The sequence below is a fragment of the Homalodisca vitripennis genome, chromosome 7 (genome assembly GCF_021130785.1).
Source record: "Homalodisca vitripennis isolate AUS2020 chromosome 7, UT_GWSS_2.1, whole genome shotgun sequence".
NCBI classification, from domain to species: Eukaryota; Metazoa; Arthropoda; class Insecta; order Hemiptera; family Cicadellidae; genus Homalodisca; species Homalodisca vitripennis.
This window is the reverse complement of record NC_060213.1, coordinates 58031844-58052096: the sequence shown is the minus strand read 5'-3', so window position 1 is coordinate 58052096 and position 20253 is coordinate 58031844. Positions and strand designations below refer to the sequence as shown.

General features: G+C 36.0%; 1 protein-coding gene across 3 annotated transcripts in view; it reads right to left on the bottom strand.

Moving 5' to 3' along the window:
• LOC124365849 (estradiol 17-beta-dehydrogenase 8-like) overlaps positions 1-20253 on the bottom strand; it is a 23368-nt gene extending 3115 nt beyond the window's left edge. The window contains exons 1-5 of one of the 3 annotated variants that reach the window (XM_046821914.1): positions 20133-20253; positions 18598-18714; positions 13744-13934; positions 11604-11782; positions 4876-5006 (exon numbers count right to left, since the gene is read on the bottom strand). In XM_046821914.1, the coding sequence (XP_046677870.1) occupies positions 4876-5006; positions 11604-11782; positions 13744-13934; positions 18598-18714; positions 20133-20178 (664 nt within the window). In that variant the 5' untranslated portion in view covers positions 20179-20253. Of the gene's footprint in view, positions 1-4875; positions 5007-11603; positions 11783-13743; positions 13935-16168; positions 16253-17989; positions 18322-18597; positions 18715-20132 lie in introns of those variants that run through there. The other 2 variants (XM_046821916.1, XM_046821915.1) reach the window with 2 other exon arrangements.

Sequence of the window (20253 nt, the reverse complement as noted above, 5' to 3'; positions counted from 1 at the left end):
AACACAACAATCACGGAACTGACCAATGCTGCTCTGAACATGGTGGGAAATTGGTGTGATGAGGCCTCACTGTCAACCCCACCAAGGCTGCTGTGGTTGCCTTTACCAGGAGGCGACAGATGGAGGGCATTGGTGAGGCTTAAGTCCATGGCAGTAGGCCGCCCCAAGGGGGGAAAAAGAAATCGTAACAAAGTGTTTGAATATGTGTCAAGACTAATAACAAATACATTTTTTCAACTTTACGCACATTATGTCTAATATAATTAATAAAACACTAATAATTACAAACCGACTTTGAAGAACTTAAAAGGATCACAACAGGTCTGCAAGCCACGACCAACCACTGACAACTGACGACTGGTCAGTAATTATTGTGATGCAATTATTGAAGTGTTTGTTCCAGAGTAAATTAAAGTTTGCATGCTTTGCGAAGTCTGATAAAACACTGTTCTCACGACATCCTGAGAATGGCTTATTTTAGCCTTGTTTATCCACACCTTGCATATGGAGTAAGACTCTGGATCTGGAGCAGCTGTGCAAACAAACAAACTGGAAAGAGTGTTTAGCCTTCAAAAGAAAGCTGTGCCAATCATTTCAGAATTAAAGAGCAGAGTGCAGAGATGTCTTCAGGGAGCTTGGTTTACTGACTTTGCCCTGCCTCTACATATTCGAGGTGGCTGAGTTCCGTAAATCAAAGGGCACATTGGCTCAGGGAAGGAACATTCACCAGTATGAGACAAGAGGCAGGGACAACTATCGCAGTCGACTTCACCGAATGGTGGCGCCTTCATCATTTGCCATCGCAGGCTGGTGTTAGGTTGATCAATAAGCTCCCTGAGGATATTCAAACTTTGGCAGATCCCAAACAATTTAATTCTCGTCTTAAACGCCTATTGGTGTGGGGTGATTTTTTTCCACGGTGGGTGAGGTCATGGAAAGCCGCCTGGGAAATTAAAATCGAAGCACGTTTTAACAGGATCTGAGATAGGAATTGCATGTTTGTCTGGAAGAGGAACTTTTCGTATGTATGATTGTGTGTGAATGAGCAGGTAGGCTTTTGACTGTTTCTATACAATATTGTATGTTGTTCAAGGTAATAAAGACTGATTTGATTTGATTGGCTTATCATCACAGTATGAACAAGGTGGCTGCTACAAGTCAGGGAACAGTGATTGGACTTTTCAATTAGTTCACTGTGAATACACTTCTCAACTTCTCTTACCGTGACTTCCCGTTGATTTATTATAAATATCTATTCTGTTAGTTTTGTTTAGGTTTCCTTTTTAGTTCGCATGCGAACTAAATTCCATTTCACTGAAGACCACGTGTATATTCTTAGAAACATAAAAAAGTCATTCCATTCAGTTCTATTTGATTACTTAATACAATGTAGACATCTTCTTTAAACCTTGTAGGATTGAAAGACATGTAAATAAAATGCAAATCTTAAGCTTCAATTAACAAAAAGCTCATGTCAAGATTTTTTAAGTATTGTAAATGGGATTAAGAGAGAAAACGGAACTTTTAGCCAGTCAACACATATTCACTTGTTGGGAGATCTTTATCGTTATTGCTAGTTATTCGATATTTTGTGTCCAACGTGAGTACTTGTGGGGAAACGTTTAAGTATTCTACAACTTGTCCTGAAGAAAATACTCTTTGTACAAAAACATGTGGACCTTTGAATTTAATTAACTAGTACGATAAGTCAACAGTTGAAAAATATACGCAATCCTTTCTCACAGAGCGGCGCTCTCCGAATATCACTGCAGGGTTGTACTTCATGTAGGCTACTTGCAGGTGGCGATGAATAATTGTCTCACGCATTCAATTTTTTTATGTATATGTACAAGGTGATGTATTATTTTAAGACCAACCGGAAAAAAGACTAATGTAGTTCAATATCTTTTAAAATCAATTTTACCCAAGAATGACGGCATCTAATCAGTTTATCTATTCCAAGACCATTTGACACACCATGTACTTTCTGTTATTTGTACCAAGTTTCTTTTCTGAAAAAATTCCCTGCGTTTTATCACACTAATTGGCAGTCCTTTAGGTACTTTGAAAATTCATATATTTATTATTTATGAAATCCATATAATTTCATGTATTTAATTTATACGAAATTATTACATAATGCCTTAGTATTTTTAAGTAATTTTTTTCAGGATGTTACAGAGTTTGTCTGGCATCATCCTGAAATACCTATAAAACTTCTTTGGTTGCTGATATAGGTCTGTAAATGTACGAACCAACTACCCGTCATCTTTTCGGCTCACAAAGTATTCATTCAACACTCCAACACTTAAAACTTAACATGCCATTGTCAAGCACATCGTCTAACAGTTCTATTTCGACTGACTATTGGCAGCGATCATTAGGACTTGCTTGCTTCTAGTGTAACCACAACAATGATTAGGCAAACTTGCACAAGAGTGCGCCACCAGCCAGTTTACTTACTCAAGGTCGCTTCTAATGCATATGCGCCCTTACTTTGGTTACTAATAGAAGAAACATATTTATGATAACGTAATCTAAACCTACCTGTATCGCGTAATAACAAGTAGTAGATTGGGAATACCAAAGCACATAGTGGACAGCGTCTAACAAGTATTCTTCAAAGTAATAGCAGATACCCGTGACTTCGCAAACAATTTTGTAGGTTTTGCACCTTTATGAGCCCTTCTGGTTCGAGTTAATTATACTTCCAACGCTAATTTTGAGTTTGCCTTGTTGCCATGATCTCGAAAATCTGTCAAGAATTGTATGTTGATGGCCAACGTAATTTACTCAGGTCTTAGTTTTTATGCCATAGTTCACTTTGTCTTGTTTCCAAGATCAAAAGCCTTTCTCTGTTAAAATACAACTAATATAGGGTTTACAACAGTCTTTAAATGTATAGTAAAGGTTAGATAGCAACTTTGTCTTTTGTATCTGCATTACAGTACCAACCGAGCATTGAATACTTAAAATTCGCTCAAAAGTATAGTTAAAAGTATATCTTTACTAAAACTTTTAATTTTCCTACGTCAATATTTTCTTACTCTGTTTCAACAACGTTAGCAGAAAAGGTTGAAATAAGAAGTTTTGTTTTTTAATCATGAAAGCTTACTCTGTTTCCATACTATACATCTACACAAATTGAAAAATGGTAGTTAAATTAACCCTAGATTGGTAAACGCTCCTAAAACTTACTATACTGGTAAGGCTTCGTCAGGGAGGACTACTTTAAGAAAAACAATTATTTTTTACTATTTTTATTTTACAAAAATGAATTTTTTGTTTACAGAAGTTTTAAATATTACACAAGGTAAATAGTTTCCAGTAACTTACGTTAGATTGTGCATTCCTTGCACCATTGTCCTTGATGCTCTCCACACATCGCTCGGTAACAACGCTCGCAGAAGTGAGTTGTCATCCGGCGTTTTTTTTTGAAGGGCAGAAACTGCATATTTTCCGTCCTTGCTGTTGGACAGGAACTGGACGAGCTGCTGGTTCTTCTACATGAAGAATTCTCGCAATGGATTGAAGAAGAGGTTTGCTTAAGTTAGTCATTTGCAAACGATGTTCCATCCAAGGACGGAGAAGCTCACAGCTGAGTTCCTTTGCAAATTGCCTTCTTGGAATAGGTTTTTCTCCTTTGGACACTTTGTTATGAACATATATAACGTAGGAATTAACCAAAACTATATTTAATACACCATAAAATACACAAAGAGGCCAGCGCCTTGTTTTTCGGCTGGTCGACATTTGACAACACATTTGGTCTAAGGAGTCAACCCCTCCTTTGGTGGAGTTGTAACTCTCAATTATTTCTGGCTTGTTGCTTTTTATTATTGATACTGGGTTGATCGTGCATCGTAGATAAAAGTAAAACAACTTTTTTGTTCTTAGTTTTGTTAAGACACCATGGTCGTCCACAGAACTACGCAATATAAACTTAAAACTTACTTACACGGTAAGGGTTCGTCGGAAGTGACTACTAGACCACTTTACGCACAGATACAACAGGGCTAGGCGCCTATCCCCTCCACTCACGCACCCGGATCAAGGTCAACTGAGTTGGCACTAACGGACACGTAAAACAAACAAACCGTTTCCGCAGTACACACAAAACTGCTGTTTTGCGTCGTCATCAAGACGACGCCTTACCAATCCAGGGTTAATTAAACATATGGTTGTTCTGTCATAAAACAATGTTAACATAAAACAGTTGATTAAATTTAACAGGCTTTTTTACTAACATTTGTTTGCTGTAATACACTTAAGATACGAGTAAGGCGTAGCCCGGAGGGATTTTCGAAATAAGAAATAAGAATCAGCCTATGTTAAAACTGGGATCCTGATATCCATGTAAAATTTCAGTACTATCGGTTGAATGGTTTACGCGTGAACGCGTAACAAATTTACTTTCACAATTATAACATTAATAGGGTTTTGATTTCTTTTACTGCAAAAAATTTACTTTTGAATCATCTGTTTCACTGACAAGAATGTTTATGTTATCTTAAAATGATTTCAACGACCTGCTGTTTTGCCCTCAAGATTGGATTTGCCAAATTGTAAGATCCTTCCTTAACGCTGGAGGTTAAGGATGAATAAAAGTTAAAACGTACCAGGTATAAAAACTCATGTTTCTCCAACTGTCGAAAAAGTCTAAACAACGATTTCCAGGCGATGAAGTAATATGAAACTAGTGTAAATTGCATGGAAATTACTCTTCTGTAGAGCCAACCACTTAGCCAGTAAGAATATGACATAAATCTTGCAATTAATGTTATATAAAAACTTTAGGATATGAATAGTTGAAGTAAATTCAGAACTGAAACAGATGATATCTTTAATAAAGCCATTTAACTATCTATATGTTACCTTGAGGCTGTCCTAAACGCTTTGTGGAGGTGTCGGCCACCCAATCGTTTACCATGTCTGAGGAATTATCTTCGCCAAGCATGGGTGTTTTTATCATTCCAGGTTGTACACTATTTATTCGTATTCCATGTCTGTAAAAGAAGTTTTTAGTAGTTAAATATATAGTTAGAAGTTAGTAAGTAGATAAATATACGTATATAGTGCATAATATACGTATTTGCCCTTAACTTTTGCAAAGATCGCCGTAGAGATGTTTTGTTCATATCATTTCCCAATAACCCCTTAAATTGTAATGGTACCTAGAAAAAGACACTTTTTTACAAAAACTATGCAGACAAGAAATATTAAATACTACAAAAAGGGATAAGCTGGGCACCTCAAAGTCTTACTAAAAGATATCACGCATGCATTTTGTTGATATGCGCAAGACAATGGCACTGTTCCTTCAGATTATTGTTTTGCGTTATTAATCCATAACTTTTGCGGCGTAGAGGTGTTTTCTTAGTGGCATTGTGTTTATATTGAATATAGCTTTAAAATGGCATATCACAAGATAATGGTTGCAATTTGAAATTTTGAAGTTTCCCCCACCTTGAAAAGTAAAAGTTTCCCTATTTGAAAAGGTTGGTGAAATTTGTAACCATACAAAAACTCCAAAATAGTAATTTAATAACTATGGTGAAGGTTGAACATTGATATCTCAATCCGTTTGGAATATATCCAGGCGTATTAGGATTTAATTTACACCCTTAGATGTAAGCGATTGTTTGCCCATAACATTTGCTAGGATCGTCGTAGAGATATTTTGTTCATGCCATTGTGTTTCTTTTGAATTTACCTTTCAAATGACATTTCACAAAATAGGGGTTATAATTTGAAAATTGAAAGTGACCGCCCCCTATACCTCCTTTGAAAAAGTAGGGGGGTATTTTTATCCTCCATAAAGTCCAAAAAAAATATTTTAAAAGGTGTGGTTAAGATGTATATCGATATATCAGGACTTAATTTACATCCTGTGTGTCAATATATATATATATATATATATATATATATATATATATATATATATATGAATACGATAATTTATCGGGTGCATTGATCCAAATTTATTTCTTATTTATTTTTTATTAGGTATTCATAACGAAAGGGTTGCTGCTGGAATATTTGAGGATTAACTAATTTGAGGATTTAGTCTAGTATACCTGTGTACTGTTATGCATGTCTATAGATCCATTGACTTTAGCTCTCAATTTGATCAATCTGTATCTAAGAGTAAACTTCCAACGGCTATAGGCCCACGAAATAGACCCATTTTTTGGAGTCGGGCAACGGATTGTGTCTGTCGGCGGACCGTTTTGCTGGGTCGAAACCACGGCTATCCTAGTGAACGAAACCAGCTTGTTTTTTTGTATTCAGATCCTGCTCATCAGTGGGATCTGATCATCTCACCTACCGTTCAGAACAGCCCCCTCCACGTTCCAGGTCCGATCTGATGAACTGTCTAAGTGTACATTAAGACCAGTAAAGGTTTCAGTACATATTTAAAAAAGTACATGACTCGTTCGGCTGCAACTCCAATTGTCGTCAGTTGCAAGTTGCTGTCTGATCCGTTAAATAATTGTATTTAAACATTTTCAATTGTAATATAAAAATTATAAACATTCTCTGGTAATTTAAGTCTGAACATTTTCTTATGTTAATGTAAGAGGTTTTACTGTTTAATGTTAGTTAAATGTTTAACGTAACTATTTGGTGTCAGGAAAATTCAGAGTATTTGTTTACTGAATTTTGAATTTTTGAGAAATAAATGTTTACAATTTTTTTGTACTTACGAGGTTTTTGATATTTTTTCAATTTTTATAAGTATTTTATTTTAATTTTTATCTATTTAAATAAAAACATTGTTCTAAAGTAAAGTAAAATATTAATTACAGTTTTTAATTGGTGAAGAACCTTGAGAAGTATTTTTGAAGAATTTTAAAATTTTTGAAGATAGCCAGACTATTTGTTTATTATCTTGTGTGTGAATGAATTTTATTTTTAAAGCATAAAGAATTGTAAAACTGTTTGAACTATCTTTGATTTTCTAAAGGTATAGACATTGAATAAAACCACGTATTTTCAAGAGACTTTAATTTTCAATCCAATTTCATCTTTAAAATTACACTTAAATTAAATTTCAAACTGTGTCGTAATTAATTAGGAATAGGGTACATAAATTTGCGAATCTGATTGTAATGTTGAAGAGTTGGAATGGAATATGTATAGTGCACGTTGTGAGTTGGGCAGTTCTATGGTTAGTGATTTTGTGTGAACAGGTTTTGAATAAGTTTATTTTAAACGCCGTAAAATAGTTTTGTAACTTTGAATATCCATAATTTACTGAAGAAAAATTAATTTACGTTGACTTACTCTTAGAGAAAGAAGAAGTTTTTGAAATTAGAACAAGAGGTTAGAACTACCGATGGTAGCAATTTAGTAGTAGCAAGGCCTCATCTGCATAATTTAAACGAGTTTTAAGTAAAGCGCCTACACAAGAATTCAAGGACATTAGTAGTGATATGAATGTGTGTCAATTAAGTTAGATGCACTTATTGAATTCAAATCAGCTGTAGATTTTTTGAGAGTAGATTGTAAATATGAACATCTAACCTTGCGAGTAAAGGTATTGGTGGAGTGGTACAAATGGGAGGGATTCTTCTGCTATATTAATTTCAATATGCAAATAAGGATGGATAATGAAAGGAAAAAAATTCAAGGACTCGAAGTAGGTGAGAAAGAAAAGGTTGCGCTTGAGCTTGTTAAATACAAGTGTGAAGGAAGAAGCCTGCAAACGTTGAGATTTAAAAATAAATAGTCAACCAGATTACAAGAAATAGTTGTGGAGTCAGGGGGTTAATATGATTCTCTCTGTAAGTGTTATATCCAGTTCCGCGAAGTTACTAAACCTAGTGTAACTGTACCTGAAACTGTTCAGGCATACATATGGATTTAAGGTAATTTAGGTGTATTGTTAAGCTATTTGGAAGTCATGATGAAAATGATGGACGAGACTGTATTGAGCTTTGGTGAAATTGGTAAATTTTGCCTTGAATATGAAAATACAGTCAATGAAGCATTTTGGTTACCAATTCTTTCAGATTGGATGGATTGGCGTGAAATTTGGACTGTAGCTTGGAGTAGCCCAAGAAACAAAAGTTATATAGTGCAGATGTGTGCTTTATACTCTAGGGGTAGATGCCACTTCTACTAGATCTCTCTATTAAAAATAACCTCGCTATTCAAGAGAGGGATGAATTGTAAGAAAAATCTTCCATACGAAGATTTTGAACAGTCAATACTTTTTTATATATTGGCTCCTAAATGTGGTCGTTTTATCCCAAAAATGAATTTTTTAGCAAATATCTAAAAATTAGAAGTTTTATAGAAAAAAATGCATTCAGGTTTGATGAGTTTTTAAATATTAGCCTTGCGTATGTAAATGGACCTACATGCAACAAGTTGTTACAGCTGAAGGTGAGTTAAACATTTTAGTTAGTTCTAAAAGGTAATTCTGGACTACCTTTATTAGGCACCGAGAGAAAGTTGAAGCAGGGATTGTAGCAAGCACCAGGTCGCAGAGATTGCAATAACAAGTTAATGTGCTTCATTCATAGCATAAGGGAAAATGCTAGGCTGTTGCTACGTCTTTGTTCCGAGGAGGAGTTATCGGAAATTATTAAACTTAGAGTTTTCCCATGAGTGAAAGCTGTGGAATTGTAATCTGTGCTAACCCACAGACATTTACTGATCTGGAGAATCTGTATATTCATTAACAGAATATAGGTTATGAGGGAAATAGTTTCCACCGCTGAACACCAACTTACTGTAGAGATCCAGTCTCATGTATGCTAGAAAATGTGAGGTCCCCAGGCCACAGGTAAAAACATAACCTCAAAAACTAGTTGACAACATAACCTCTAACACTTCAACAAAGTGAAATAAACTATTTTGAATAAAACAGGACATATAGCGAAGTATTGTTACCAAAAAGAAGAATGCCAAGTAAGTCAACCACTACGTTTCCAAAACCGAGAGTTTTCAAAAAATGTAAATAGGGAAGTGCCAAAACAAAAGTTAATATCTGATGATCACCCCACGGTGCAAATAATGGTAGATGCGTCAGTGAAAAAGAAGTTTCACCAGTTAATACGGTTGTAAATAAGCAGGTAAGAATGCCATTAGTCATTGCTACAGTTAATAACACTCATCACTTGTTAATATGGGGCACAGGAAGTTCACTGTCGTTAATAAGTAAAGACATGCGTGAGTTAATGCAAATAAGAGAGACATAACATGGAATGTGCCACGGCAAATGATTGTAAAATTATTATCTTTTGCAAATGCCGACTTACGATAAACGATAGTGGATTATCTTGTGAGGTAATGTTTATTATGTCTGAGACGTTATCCTGGTCTGCTATTTTGGGGACTGTTACAAGATTAATTTTACTACTTCAAGTTCAGGCCAGATAAAACTATTGGGTTCTTGCAAAATAACAACATACGACAAGGAACGGAAATCAGAACATTGTATTGGGGTATAGTAAAGACGATGAAGCAATTAAAAATTATGTTTGCTCTCACGCCTGATTGCGTGAGGGCAATCAGCAATAAAATATCCACCAATATCCAATTGGTGGATATTTTGTACAATTGAGGGACGGTAAGAAGAGTATGTGATTTATTTGATAATCCCCATCCGGTGGCTGAAACGAAGGGGAGTAGAACAATATGAGCCTTGGCAGAAAACAGGACACGCATATCATGGTAAGCTGGTATTAGAAGTGTCACAGGCCTATAGGCAAACTTGAACGTTGACTTCTTCGGACCACTAACAAGCTCATCCAAAGGAAACAACAATCTGTTAATAGTTTTAGATGCCCATAGTAAGTATGTGAATGATAAGTTTAGCTCAGCCCAACCTTCCTCTTAATGCAGCGTCTGGAATCTGATGATGTTACAGGCTTGACTCCTTGATTTACATCGTTTCGACATCAGAGACACATAGATTAGAAAATAGAGTGAAATTCCTGGTGAATTGGCATGCTCATTGTCTCGTCAGATGCTCCTGTACACTATCAGGTGCAATTGCGGACGACATTGTGTTTTAAGCACTTTTCATATTGTTAAACATTGTTGAGTGACATTGCGCAGTGCTTCCGTAGTGTGGAACTTTGGAACTTGGAACTCTGTTTTTCAAGGGTATAACACCAAATTTGTCACAACCTTTGTCTAGAATTAATAAAAGTGAAGGGCAACTTCGAACTTGAAAAAAAATGTTAAAAAATGTACTTAACAAAACTTAGCGGGATCAGAATTTTATTTAGTTACAGTGGGCCATAAATAAGGCGAGCTCTGAAGCTGAGCATTGTTCACCATACAAAATTATGTTGAGAAATTGGCCAATCTTTGGAATAAACAATTTGGTTCAGGGTGACCTGTCCAAAGCAAGATATAGATGACGTTTTCAAAAGGCCGTTTTTAAGTTACAGACATCTCTTCAAGCAAACAATAATAGAAGTGTTTATAAGGAGGACAAAAGCAAACGCCCTTTCTGTGTTTGAATGTGGTTATACTTAAAAACTCATTTTTTAAGTAAAAAGGCCGACACGTTTCAAGCAAATATGTGTAATACGTACTGAGGTCTTTACAAAATCGTTTACAATCTGACTGAAGTGACATATATAATTCAAGATGTAAATTTAAATGAGTGCAATCAAGAAACTATATGTGTTACTAGAAGTTGAGGAAGTAAAAAAGGGACCTCATGGAAATTATACATATCGTCTTTGGTTTGTATTATTTTGTATTATACTTTTCATAATATGTGCAAGTGAGGTTAAGAATGAAAAAAATTACTTTAAACAATACTTTATAATATAATATAGAATTACGGTCAAGAACATGTTACTAATAGTCGTTTTCAGCTATGTTGATATTAGGGCCAGTAATTAAATAATAAAGCATATATTATCCATTATCCTGACTGAGGAGTCCGTTTGTCTGTCGGCTTTACGTCTTATCATCTGTCAGTTCGTTTGTTTATTCTTCTTTTCAATAACTGCATCCACTGATAAGTATGTTTACTTATTGAGTCTCTTTTATAACCTTATATTGTTTTTACTTATATACCACTATGAGCATTATCTGTTTTTATAATTATTAAATAAATAATTTTGTATATATTTCTTTAAAAAGTAAACAACATTTTTTAACATCTTAGTTTCCTAAGGAACTTATTTTTGAATGAATGGGACTCATTCTCTCACGCACAGGTGCTATGCACCTATGTGAGTAAGTATTTCCACAACCATTTAGAGTAGGCTACAAATAAGTATTTAATTTTTTTTACAATGTCATGTTTTTGTTTTAATTACTTCAGTAATTTTATGTTATGAATGCAAAATTGAGCTCCTACGATTTATAATTTTTTTATCATAATGGAAATAAAGATGTTTTTGATTTAATATGTAAAAGGATGTCATAAAGATGAAATTATCTTGTTTTTTATTTTCTTATGTCATGCGTGCACCTGAGTATCTTGCGAACAAGATAAATATGTGTTTTTAATGTCAATAACAACTGTAAATACCAGTGTGACTATCCTCACTCCTCGCCTGCTAAGCATGTCACTTCCTGATATGTCATATAGAACTATTAAAGTGTCAAATGTTGGGGATACTTACGGGCCCATTTCCTTCGCGAAACACTTGGTGATTCCGTCAACCCCACCCTTGCTGGCCACATAGGCACTGATGTACTTCAAAGGTCTGCCGACTGTTCTGCTGGAGATGTTCACCACAGACCCTGGCATATTGGCGGCCACCAGCTCCCTACACACAGCTTGGATCGTGAACACAGTTCCCTGCAAGAGCAAGAAATTCAAGCACCAGTTCTTAGATTGGAATTGAATTGAAGGAAAAGTTTGTTTTCGACGATGGAAGGACTGTGAAGAAATCTGGATTTTGTGGAACATTTGCCATCGTTCAGTGATAAAAAAAAATCAGCAACACAACGTTTCAAGATCTGCGATCTGATCTCTTCCTCAGGCGAATAAATAAACCACCAGTCACCTGAAAATTGGCGGGGAAAATTGTCCTTTTTGACATTATCTATGATGCCATTTGGATTCAAGTATAAAATACCATTACAGTTAAATTATGTTCATCTAAAAATAAAATTACTTCTTTTTTTTCAAAAATTGGTTACTTACTGATGAAGACACCAACTTTTGCACGATATTCTAACTTGATACTAAGATTAAGGTTTGCTTTCTATCTAATCCTATCTGTCTTTATAATATATATATAATTGTTAACTATTATTATTAAAGAGTATCGGACGGTATATAAGACGGCAAATACTGCGTTAGGACTGGATTCTTGTTTTCTTTTCTTATTATAAAATTGTTTTCTCAGTTTCGCTGGCACATTACTGGTAAACATGACAGTATGAATTCAGAGCCTGTATATGTTTTGAATGTGATATTTTAATATGGAATATAAGTATTTGGATAAATCGTTATTAATGTCATTGTTTTCAAGAGTCAATTATTAAAGTTGTAGACAAGATTGTGTTCCAGAACTTTTAATTTTGTAAAACGCAGTATTTCCGTATTGTGGAACTTAAAGATTTTCTGTTTGACAAGGGTATAACACATCAATTTGTCACCCACTCTGTGCCTAGAATTGATAAAAGTGAAAGACAGCTTCGAACTTTGAAACAAATATTAAATATTAATATTTAAAAATGATATAACTGAGTGTAATTAGAATTCACCTGAGATACACTCGTATTTTTACCACAATTAACTGTCAATTCTATTACGTAGTTACTGAAGGAAGATTGTTTTAAAACCACGTAGCCTACTAAATAATTTAATGTACCGTGTGTTTATTTATCACTATCACCGCTGGGCCACGTCATCTTGTCCCTATAGATGGCTCCTCCCCCACCCACAAGGTAAGACCCTTTTGTGCTTCAGTCCCTTATCCCTCTCATCGCCCTGGCAGGAGCTAGTCCAGGAAACTGTTGCTACCCGGGCATCGTTTATAACCGCAATAAAAAAGCAAATGACGTTTTGGAACCTACTTTCCTTTATCTGGAGTAACGATTCAAAACATTTCTTACTTTCCAAATCCCATCAGTTTAATTTTTAATGTTACTATACATATGTCCGGTAACTTTTACTTTTACTAATATTACTATTTTACTGTGTAATTGATAATCATGATGGTAATGAGAAAACAGCAGAGTAAAGAAATATGTAAAAAAAGCTGAGTACGAGCGTATGAGACTTTATACGTGACCTAATTATCATATGCAGAATACTCATACGTTAAAAAAAAAATAAACAGTGAAGTCAGTTTTATAAGTATGTGATAAGATATGATTTAACGCATTCTTATGTTGTACCTGTATTACCTAAACTACATCACTATAAAACCTAACTGAATGAACACAAATTTGAATTTATTATGTTGCAAGACATCTCTATAAATATCATTTGCAGAATTTAAACTTTCCATAAATCTTTGTTTGTACGTAGACAAGAATGAGAGTTATGATGGTCCATGTCCAACCATGAAATTAGGCCCCTGAGCATCATTGAGTTCATTGACACAAATTTCCTTCTCCTTGTCAGAAGGAGTGGTTTGTAAAGTCCTATCTGTATAATGTTTGTTCATCTACATGTGCGTTGGAGAGCTTGAGAATGAAATGAGCTAAGGCCTAGAAATGTTGCATAAAACCTTCACGAAGCCGTCGCGTGTTTCACTTACTCCTACGTTGTTTTTGTGTACATAGAACAAGATATTATATCTTGACCTTGAGGTTGACATCTAGAACTCGCTGGAAGGTCTCTGGAGTCTCGTCTAACAGGCCGATGACCGTAGCAATGCCAGCACTGTTCACGAGGATGTTTGGAGGCCTTCCATACTTCTGGATGATTGATTTCAACAGTTCCTTGCCGGAATCGAATTGTGTCACATCATATCTCATAGCGGTATGGTTGGACCCTAAAATAAAGGTCACATTAGTCTTCACATTACGGATTTATTTAGTATGGGAAAGAAAACCCAAATAAGCCATAGTCTTTATGTCCTAAGCAATATTTCATTAAGGTGGTCTAGTCTATTTTGGTTTTATAAAATATCGTTATGTTACTATATATATGTTTAGTAAATTTTACGTTTACTAATATATAATCCATAATACTAATATATAATATATAATTCATAATATAATTCAGTGATAATTTATTTGAATTCAGAAAATATTTCGTGAATTTTCAGACAGTTAAAGTAATTTATGTCACTTTGTAAACCAAGGCTCAAATAAAAATGGCTGAAAATAGAAATGTGCATTACTAACTTGTGTTATACAACTTCAGGGACAGCCATTTTTATTTATAAAAATAATTGATTTCTTAAAGAAAAATTACTAAAAACATGTAATTTCCTTAAATTATGTTTAATAAAGAAATTGACTTCTTGACTTCTCACGTCATAAATAAACAAAAAAATGTCACTTTTCAGTGAAATTTAAATTTTCATCTTTAACTTGTTGTATTTGAGCCTGATCACAACATTACTAAAATGCCTACTCTATCGTTTATAGTTTCGCGTGGTATTTACTATTTACTTACACGATCTGTATTAACGGATTTTTTTCTTTAAGGGCTATGAATTCAAGTTGAATGAATGCGTAGAATCGAGTGCCTACTTTTCTAAACATCGACTGGAGAGTACTATCAGCTGTTAGCGTGTAGAAGCAATAAAAGACTAATTGTTCAACCCTTTCCATTGTTTGAATTCTATTGTTGTCGATTAAAATAAATAAGTAGGAACGACTGTAAGACGGTAACTCTCTTGCCTTACGATCATTCTAGCTTCCACAATTAATTAATTAAAGTCGAGAATAAATTCTCGCAACACTAATAAAAACCAGCTTCCTGTAAAAGCTCAGCCAGTAAAACACAACTAACTGTGAATTATGTTATTTAGTTACTGAAACAGATATATATATATATATATATATATATATATATATTTTAATCACGTTCTAAATAAGTGACTGTACCGTGTATTATTGAAGTTCATCATTACCACCGCTGGGCCACGCCACCTTGTCCCTTTAGAAGGCGCCCCCCCCTCCAAAGCCCTTTCTGCTTCAATCCCTTTTCCTCTTATCCCCTTGCCAGGAGCTAGTCCAGGAAGTTGTTCTAACCCAGGCTCCGCTTTTATCCGCAATATAAAAGGACATAAGGTGTTGGGATCTACTTTTCTTAAGGTGTCGGGATTTTCTTTCCTTTACGTAGAGGAACGTATTATTCAAACCATGTCTTAATTTCTAAATGCTACAGTAGAGTGTATAATGTTCAATACTGTACAATTAATACAACATTCTCATTGAATTGTACCTCGCGAATATTGTAGAAGGAAAATCTCTTCGAGACACGCGGAATCGTGCTAAATTAATAATCGACTTTATTACAATTTAGAAAACAAATATATAAAAATTTTAAATTTTCTCAACATATCTTTATCAAGATTAATAAACTCACGTTTGACACAATCGTGTTTTTTTTAGTTTTACATAACTTTTATTTACGACTGAATGTTATTTAGGCGGCTTCCTATAGCATAAGAAGGATTAAGGCTGTAATAAAACCACAATATATGATCTACAAGAAATGAAATGGTTCTACTAGGAAAATGAACTATTTCTAAAACTTGTAGTAACGTTTGATGCTAAAATTAATTTATCTTCACGCTTATTAAAACAGGCATAATATTTGAAAACTATATGTACTAAAATGTCTATTGTAAAATCTGTATTTAATTCCTGGTCAACAGGAACTCCATTTACACTAACATTGTCTCCCTACATCACCACTACTGGCTCCTAGACAACTGTAACTCTTACTGTATGTAACTCACCTCCAACAGTGTGACAGTCTCCTGCGCTCCTGCCTCGTCTATACAAGTAACTAACATAGTGGCACACTCCCTGGCCAGCACTTTACATGTCTCCCTACATACATCACTGCTTACTTCTAGACAACTGTAACTCTTACTGTCTGTAACTCACCTTCCAACAGTGTGACAGTCTCCTGCGCTCCTGCGCTCCTGCCTCGTCTATACAAGTAACTAACATAGTGGCACACTCCCTGGCCAGCACTTTACATGTCTCCCTACATACATCACTGCTTACTTCTAGACAACTGTAACTCTTACTGTCTGTAACTCACCTTCCAACAGTGTGACAGTCTCCTGCGCTCCTGCCTCGTCTATACATGTGACTACCATAGTAGCACACTCCGTGGCCAACACTTTACATGTCTCCCTACATCACCACTGCTTACTTCTAGACAACTGTAACTCTTACTGTCTGTAACTCACCTTCCAACAGTGTGACAGTCTCCTGCGCTCCTGCCTCGTCTATACAAGTAACTATCATAGTGGCACACTCCCTGGCCAACACTTTACATGTCTCCCTACATCACCACTGCTTACTTCTAGACAACTGTAACTCTTACTGTCTGTAACTCACCTTCCAACAGTGTGACAGTCTCCTGCGCTCCTGCCTCGTCTATACAAGTAACTATCATAGTGGCACACTCCCTGGCCAGCACTTTACATGTCTCCCTACATACATCACTGCTTACTTCTAGACAACTGTAACTCTTACTGTCTGTAACTCACCTTCCAACAGTGTGACAGTCTCCTGCGCTCCTGCCTCGTCTATACAAGTAACTAACATAGTGGCACACTCCCTGGCCAGCACTTTACATGTCTCCCTACATACATCACTGCTTACTTCTAGACAACTGTAACTCTTACTGTCTGTAACTCACCTTCCAACAGTGTGACAGTCTCCTGCGCTCCTGCTTCGTCTATACATGTGACTACCACAGTAGCACCCTCCGTGGCCAGCACTTTACATGTCTCCCTACATCACCACTGCTTACTTCTAGACAACTATAACTCTTACTGTCTGTAACTCACCTTCCAACAGTGTGACAGTCTCCTGCGCTCCTGCCTCGTCTATACAAGTAACTAACATAGTGGCACACTCCCTGGCCAGCACTTTACATGTCTCCCTACATACATCACTGCTTACTTCTAGACAACTGTAACTCTTACTGTCTGTAACTCACCTTCCAACAGTGTGACAGTCTCCTGCGCTCCTGCCTCGTCTATACATGTGACTACCACAGTAGCACCCTCCCTGGCCAACACTTTACATGTCTCCCTACATACATCACTGCTTACTTCTAGACAACTATAACTCTTACTGTCTGTAACTCACTTTCCAACAGTGTGACAGTCTCCTGCGCTCCTGCCTCGTCTATACAAGTAAACTAACATAGTGGCACACTCCCTGGCCAGCACTTTACATGTCTCCCTACATACATCACTGCTTACTTCTAGACAACTGTAACTCTTACTGTCTGTAACTCACCTTCCAACAGTGTGACAGTCTCCTGCGCTCCTGCTTCGTCTATACATGTGACTACCACAGTAGCACACTCCGTGGCCAACACTTTACATGTCTCCCTACATCACCACTGCTTACTTCTAGACAACTATAACTCTTACTGTCTGTAACTCACCTTCCAACAGTGTGACAGTCTCCTGCGCTCCTGCTTCGTCTATACATGTGACTACCATAGTGGCACCCTCCCTGGCCAGCACTTTACATGTCTCCCTACATACATCACTGCTTACTTCTAGACAACTGTAACTCTTACTGTCTGTAACTCACCTTCCAACAGTGTGACAGTCTCCTGCGCTCCTGCTTCGTCTATACATGTGACTACCATAGTGGCACCCTCCGTGGCCAGCACTTTACATGTCTCCCTACATACATCACTGCTTACTTCTAGACAACTGTAACTCTTAATGTCTGTAACTCACCTTCCAACAGTGTGACAGTCTCCTGCGCTCCTGCCTCGTCTATACAAGTAACTAACATAGTGGCACACTCCCTGGCCAGCACTTTACATGTCTCCCTACATACATCACTGCTTACTTCTAGACAACTGTAACTCTTACTGTCTGTAACTCACCTTCCAACAGTGTGACAGTCTCCTGCGCTCCTGCCTCGTCTATACAAGTGACCACCATAGTAGCACCCTCCCTGGCCAGCACTTTACATGTCTCCCTACATACATCACTGCTTACTTCTAGACAACTGTAACTCTTACTGTCTGTAACTCACCTTCCAACAGTGTGACAGTCTCCTGCGCTCCTGCCTCGTCTATACAAGTAACTAACATAGTGGCACACTCCCTGGCCAGCACTTTACATGTCTCCCTACATACATCACTGCTTACTTCTAGACAACTGTAACTCTTACTGTCTGTAACTCACCTTCCAACAGTGTGACAGTCTCCTGCGCTCCTGCCTCGTCTATACAAGTAACTATCATAGTGGCACACTCCCTGGCCAGCACTTTACATGTCTCCCTACATACACCACTGCTTACTTCTAGACAACTATAACTCTTACTGTCTGTAACTCACCTTCCAACAGTGTGACAGTCTCCTGCGCTCCTGCCTCGTCTATACAAGTAACTATCATAGTGGCACACTCCCTGGCCAGCACTTTACATGTCTCCCTACATACATCACTGCTTACTTCTAGACAACTGTAACTCTTACTGTCTGTAACTCACCTTCCAACAGTGTGACAGTCTCCTGCGCTCCTGCCTCGTTTATACACGTGACCACCACAGTAGCACCCTCCCTGGCCAGCACTTTACATGTCTCCCTCCCTATACCACTGCTGGCTCCTAGACAACAACAGTATTCATCAAATTAAGATTCAATATCACATTTGTATCTTGTAGACACACGTCTTTACTATTTAAGTAATAAAAGTTTCAGTACCCCTTGTTATGTGATGGATAGGTGGATTAATATGTCAAAGTTTGCTCATGTGGGATATGAAAATATTTATTTACAACCTATACAAGGTGATAGAACAAGTATATTACTGTCAGAAAAGTCTTTCAGTTGAATTAGTATTAGAGTTTTGGCATTCCATGAATACCAGGTTTTTTTTAAAAATAAATAGTTTTAGTTTTGAAATATTTAAAATATTCCCGAAAAATTCAACATTTACAATAACTAAGTAGTGTTACACTAGTTAAAATGCGACAAAACCAGTGTCTTTCTCAATATAAAAAATATAATCCAATGGTTTTAGATTTTGCATGACAGCATCACCCTCGGATTTCCTAGAAATCTGTATATTGTACTCACCTTCGTGATGGAAATTTCCGTAAGTTATTTAAACTTTTTCATGTATATCTAATTAAAATTCTGCAGTTTCAAAAAATACAATTAAGTTAAACAAAAAATTAATATAAGTTAAATTATCATAATGCATTTCAGCTACAAGTAATGATAGTAAGTCTTTAATTAATTATATTATAAAATAACCTTTTCTAAACAAAATATTTTCAGACGATAAAAATATTTAAAACAATTAGTATAAAATTTTAAAAATATGCTTGTATGGCTTTCATAAAAAAGAATAAAATGAGAAACTACTTGTTATTTTAAGCGTTACGAATAAATCAAGGAAAATTATGTTTATGTTTTGAGAATTTTGTGCGAAAACTAACATAATGTGTATGTCATTTAATGTTAAAATGAGAAATAATCAAAATTTGGATGTTCTGCTTCATTGATGACATACGTCCGAGTGTAAATCTGCCTACGTAAACTTTACGGTCTGAGCGTAAACAAATGTTGTACCAATGGTGTTCGTTGTATCTGACAAGAACAGTTATAATCAAATATATATAAACTGTTTTGACATATAGAACCAGAACCACTGTTACAACCATTGTTCACATACGAAGCAGAAAATCCAAGTTTTGAATTACTTCTCATTTTCTCGAGTATTTCCATAAGACAAGTATAAACACGAGTGAGAAATCTAAATGAGGAAAAAAAAAAACATTTTCACTTTATCGCATACGTATTAATACATATTAAATATCAAAGTATATTTTTGACTTAGTTCGTTCTGAGACAATGTTTACATATTAAACATAGAAAAGAAGCCACATGGCTTATGCCTTATAAAGTTATTTTACTATAAATTTAAAACTTGTTTGGTCACATCGACTCATCAAATATAGACCGGATTTGCATTGACAATTAAAATGAAATGAGAAGAAGTACAGCACATTGTAGATACCTGTAACCAATGCCAGCCTTCCATCTACAGAGCGGGAATCACTCATGTTTGAAGAATAATAATGATGTGTCTCTAACTGAAGTGGTTGTATAGCTCTACTTCCCCCTCCACACCAACTCAG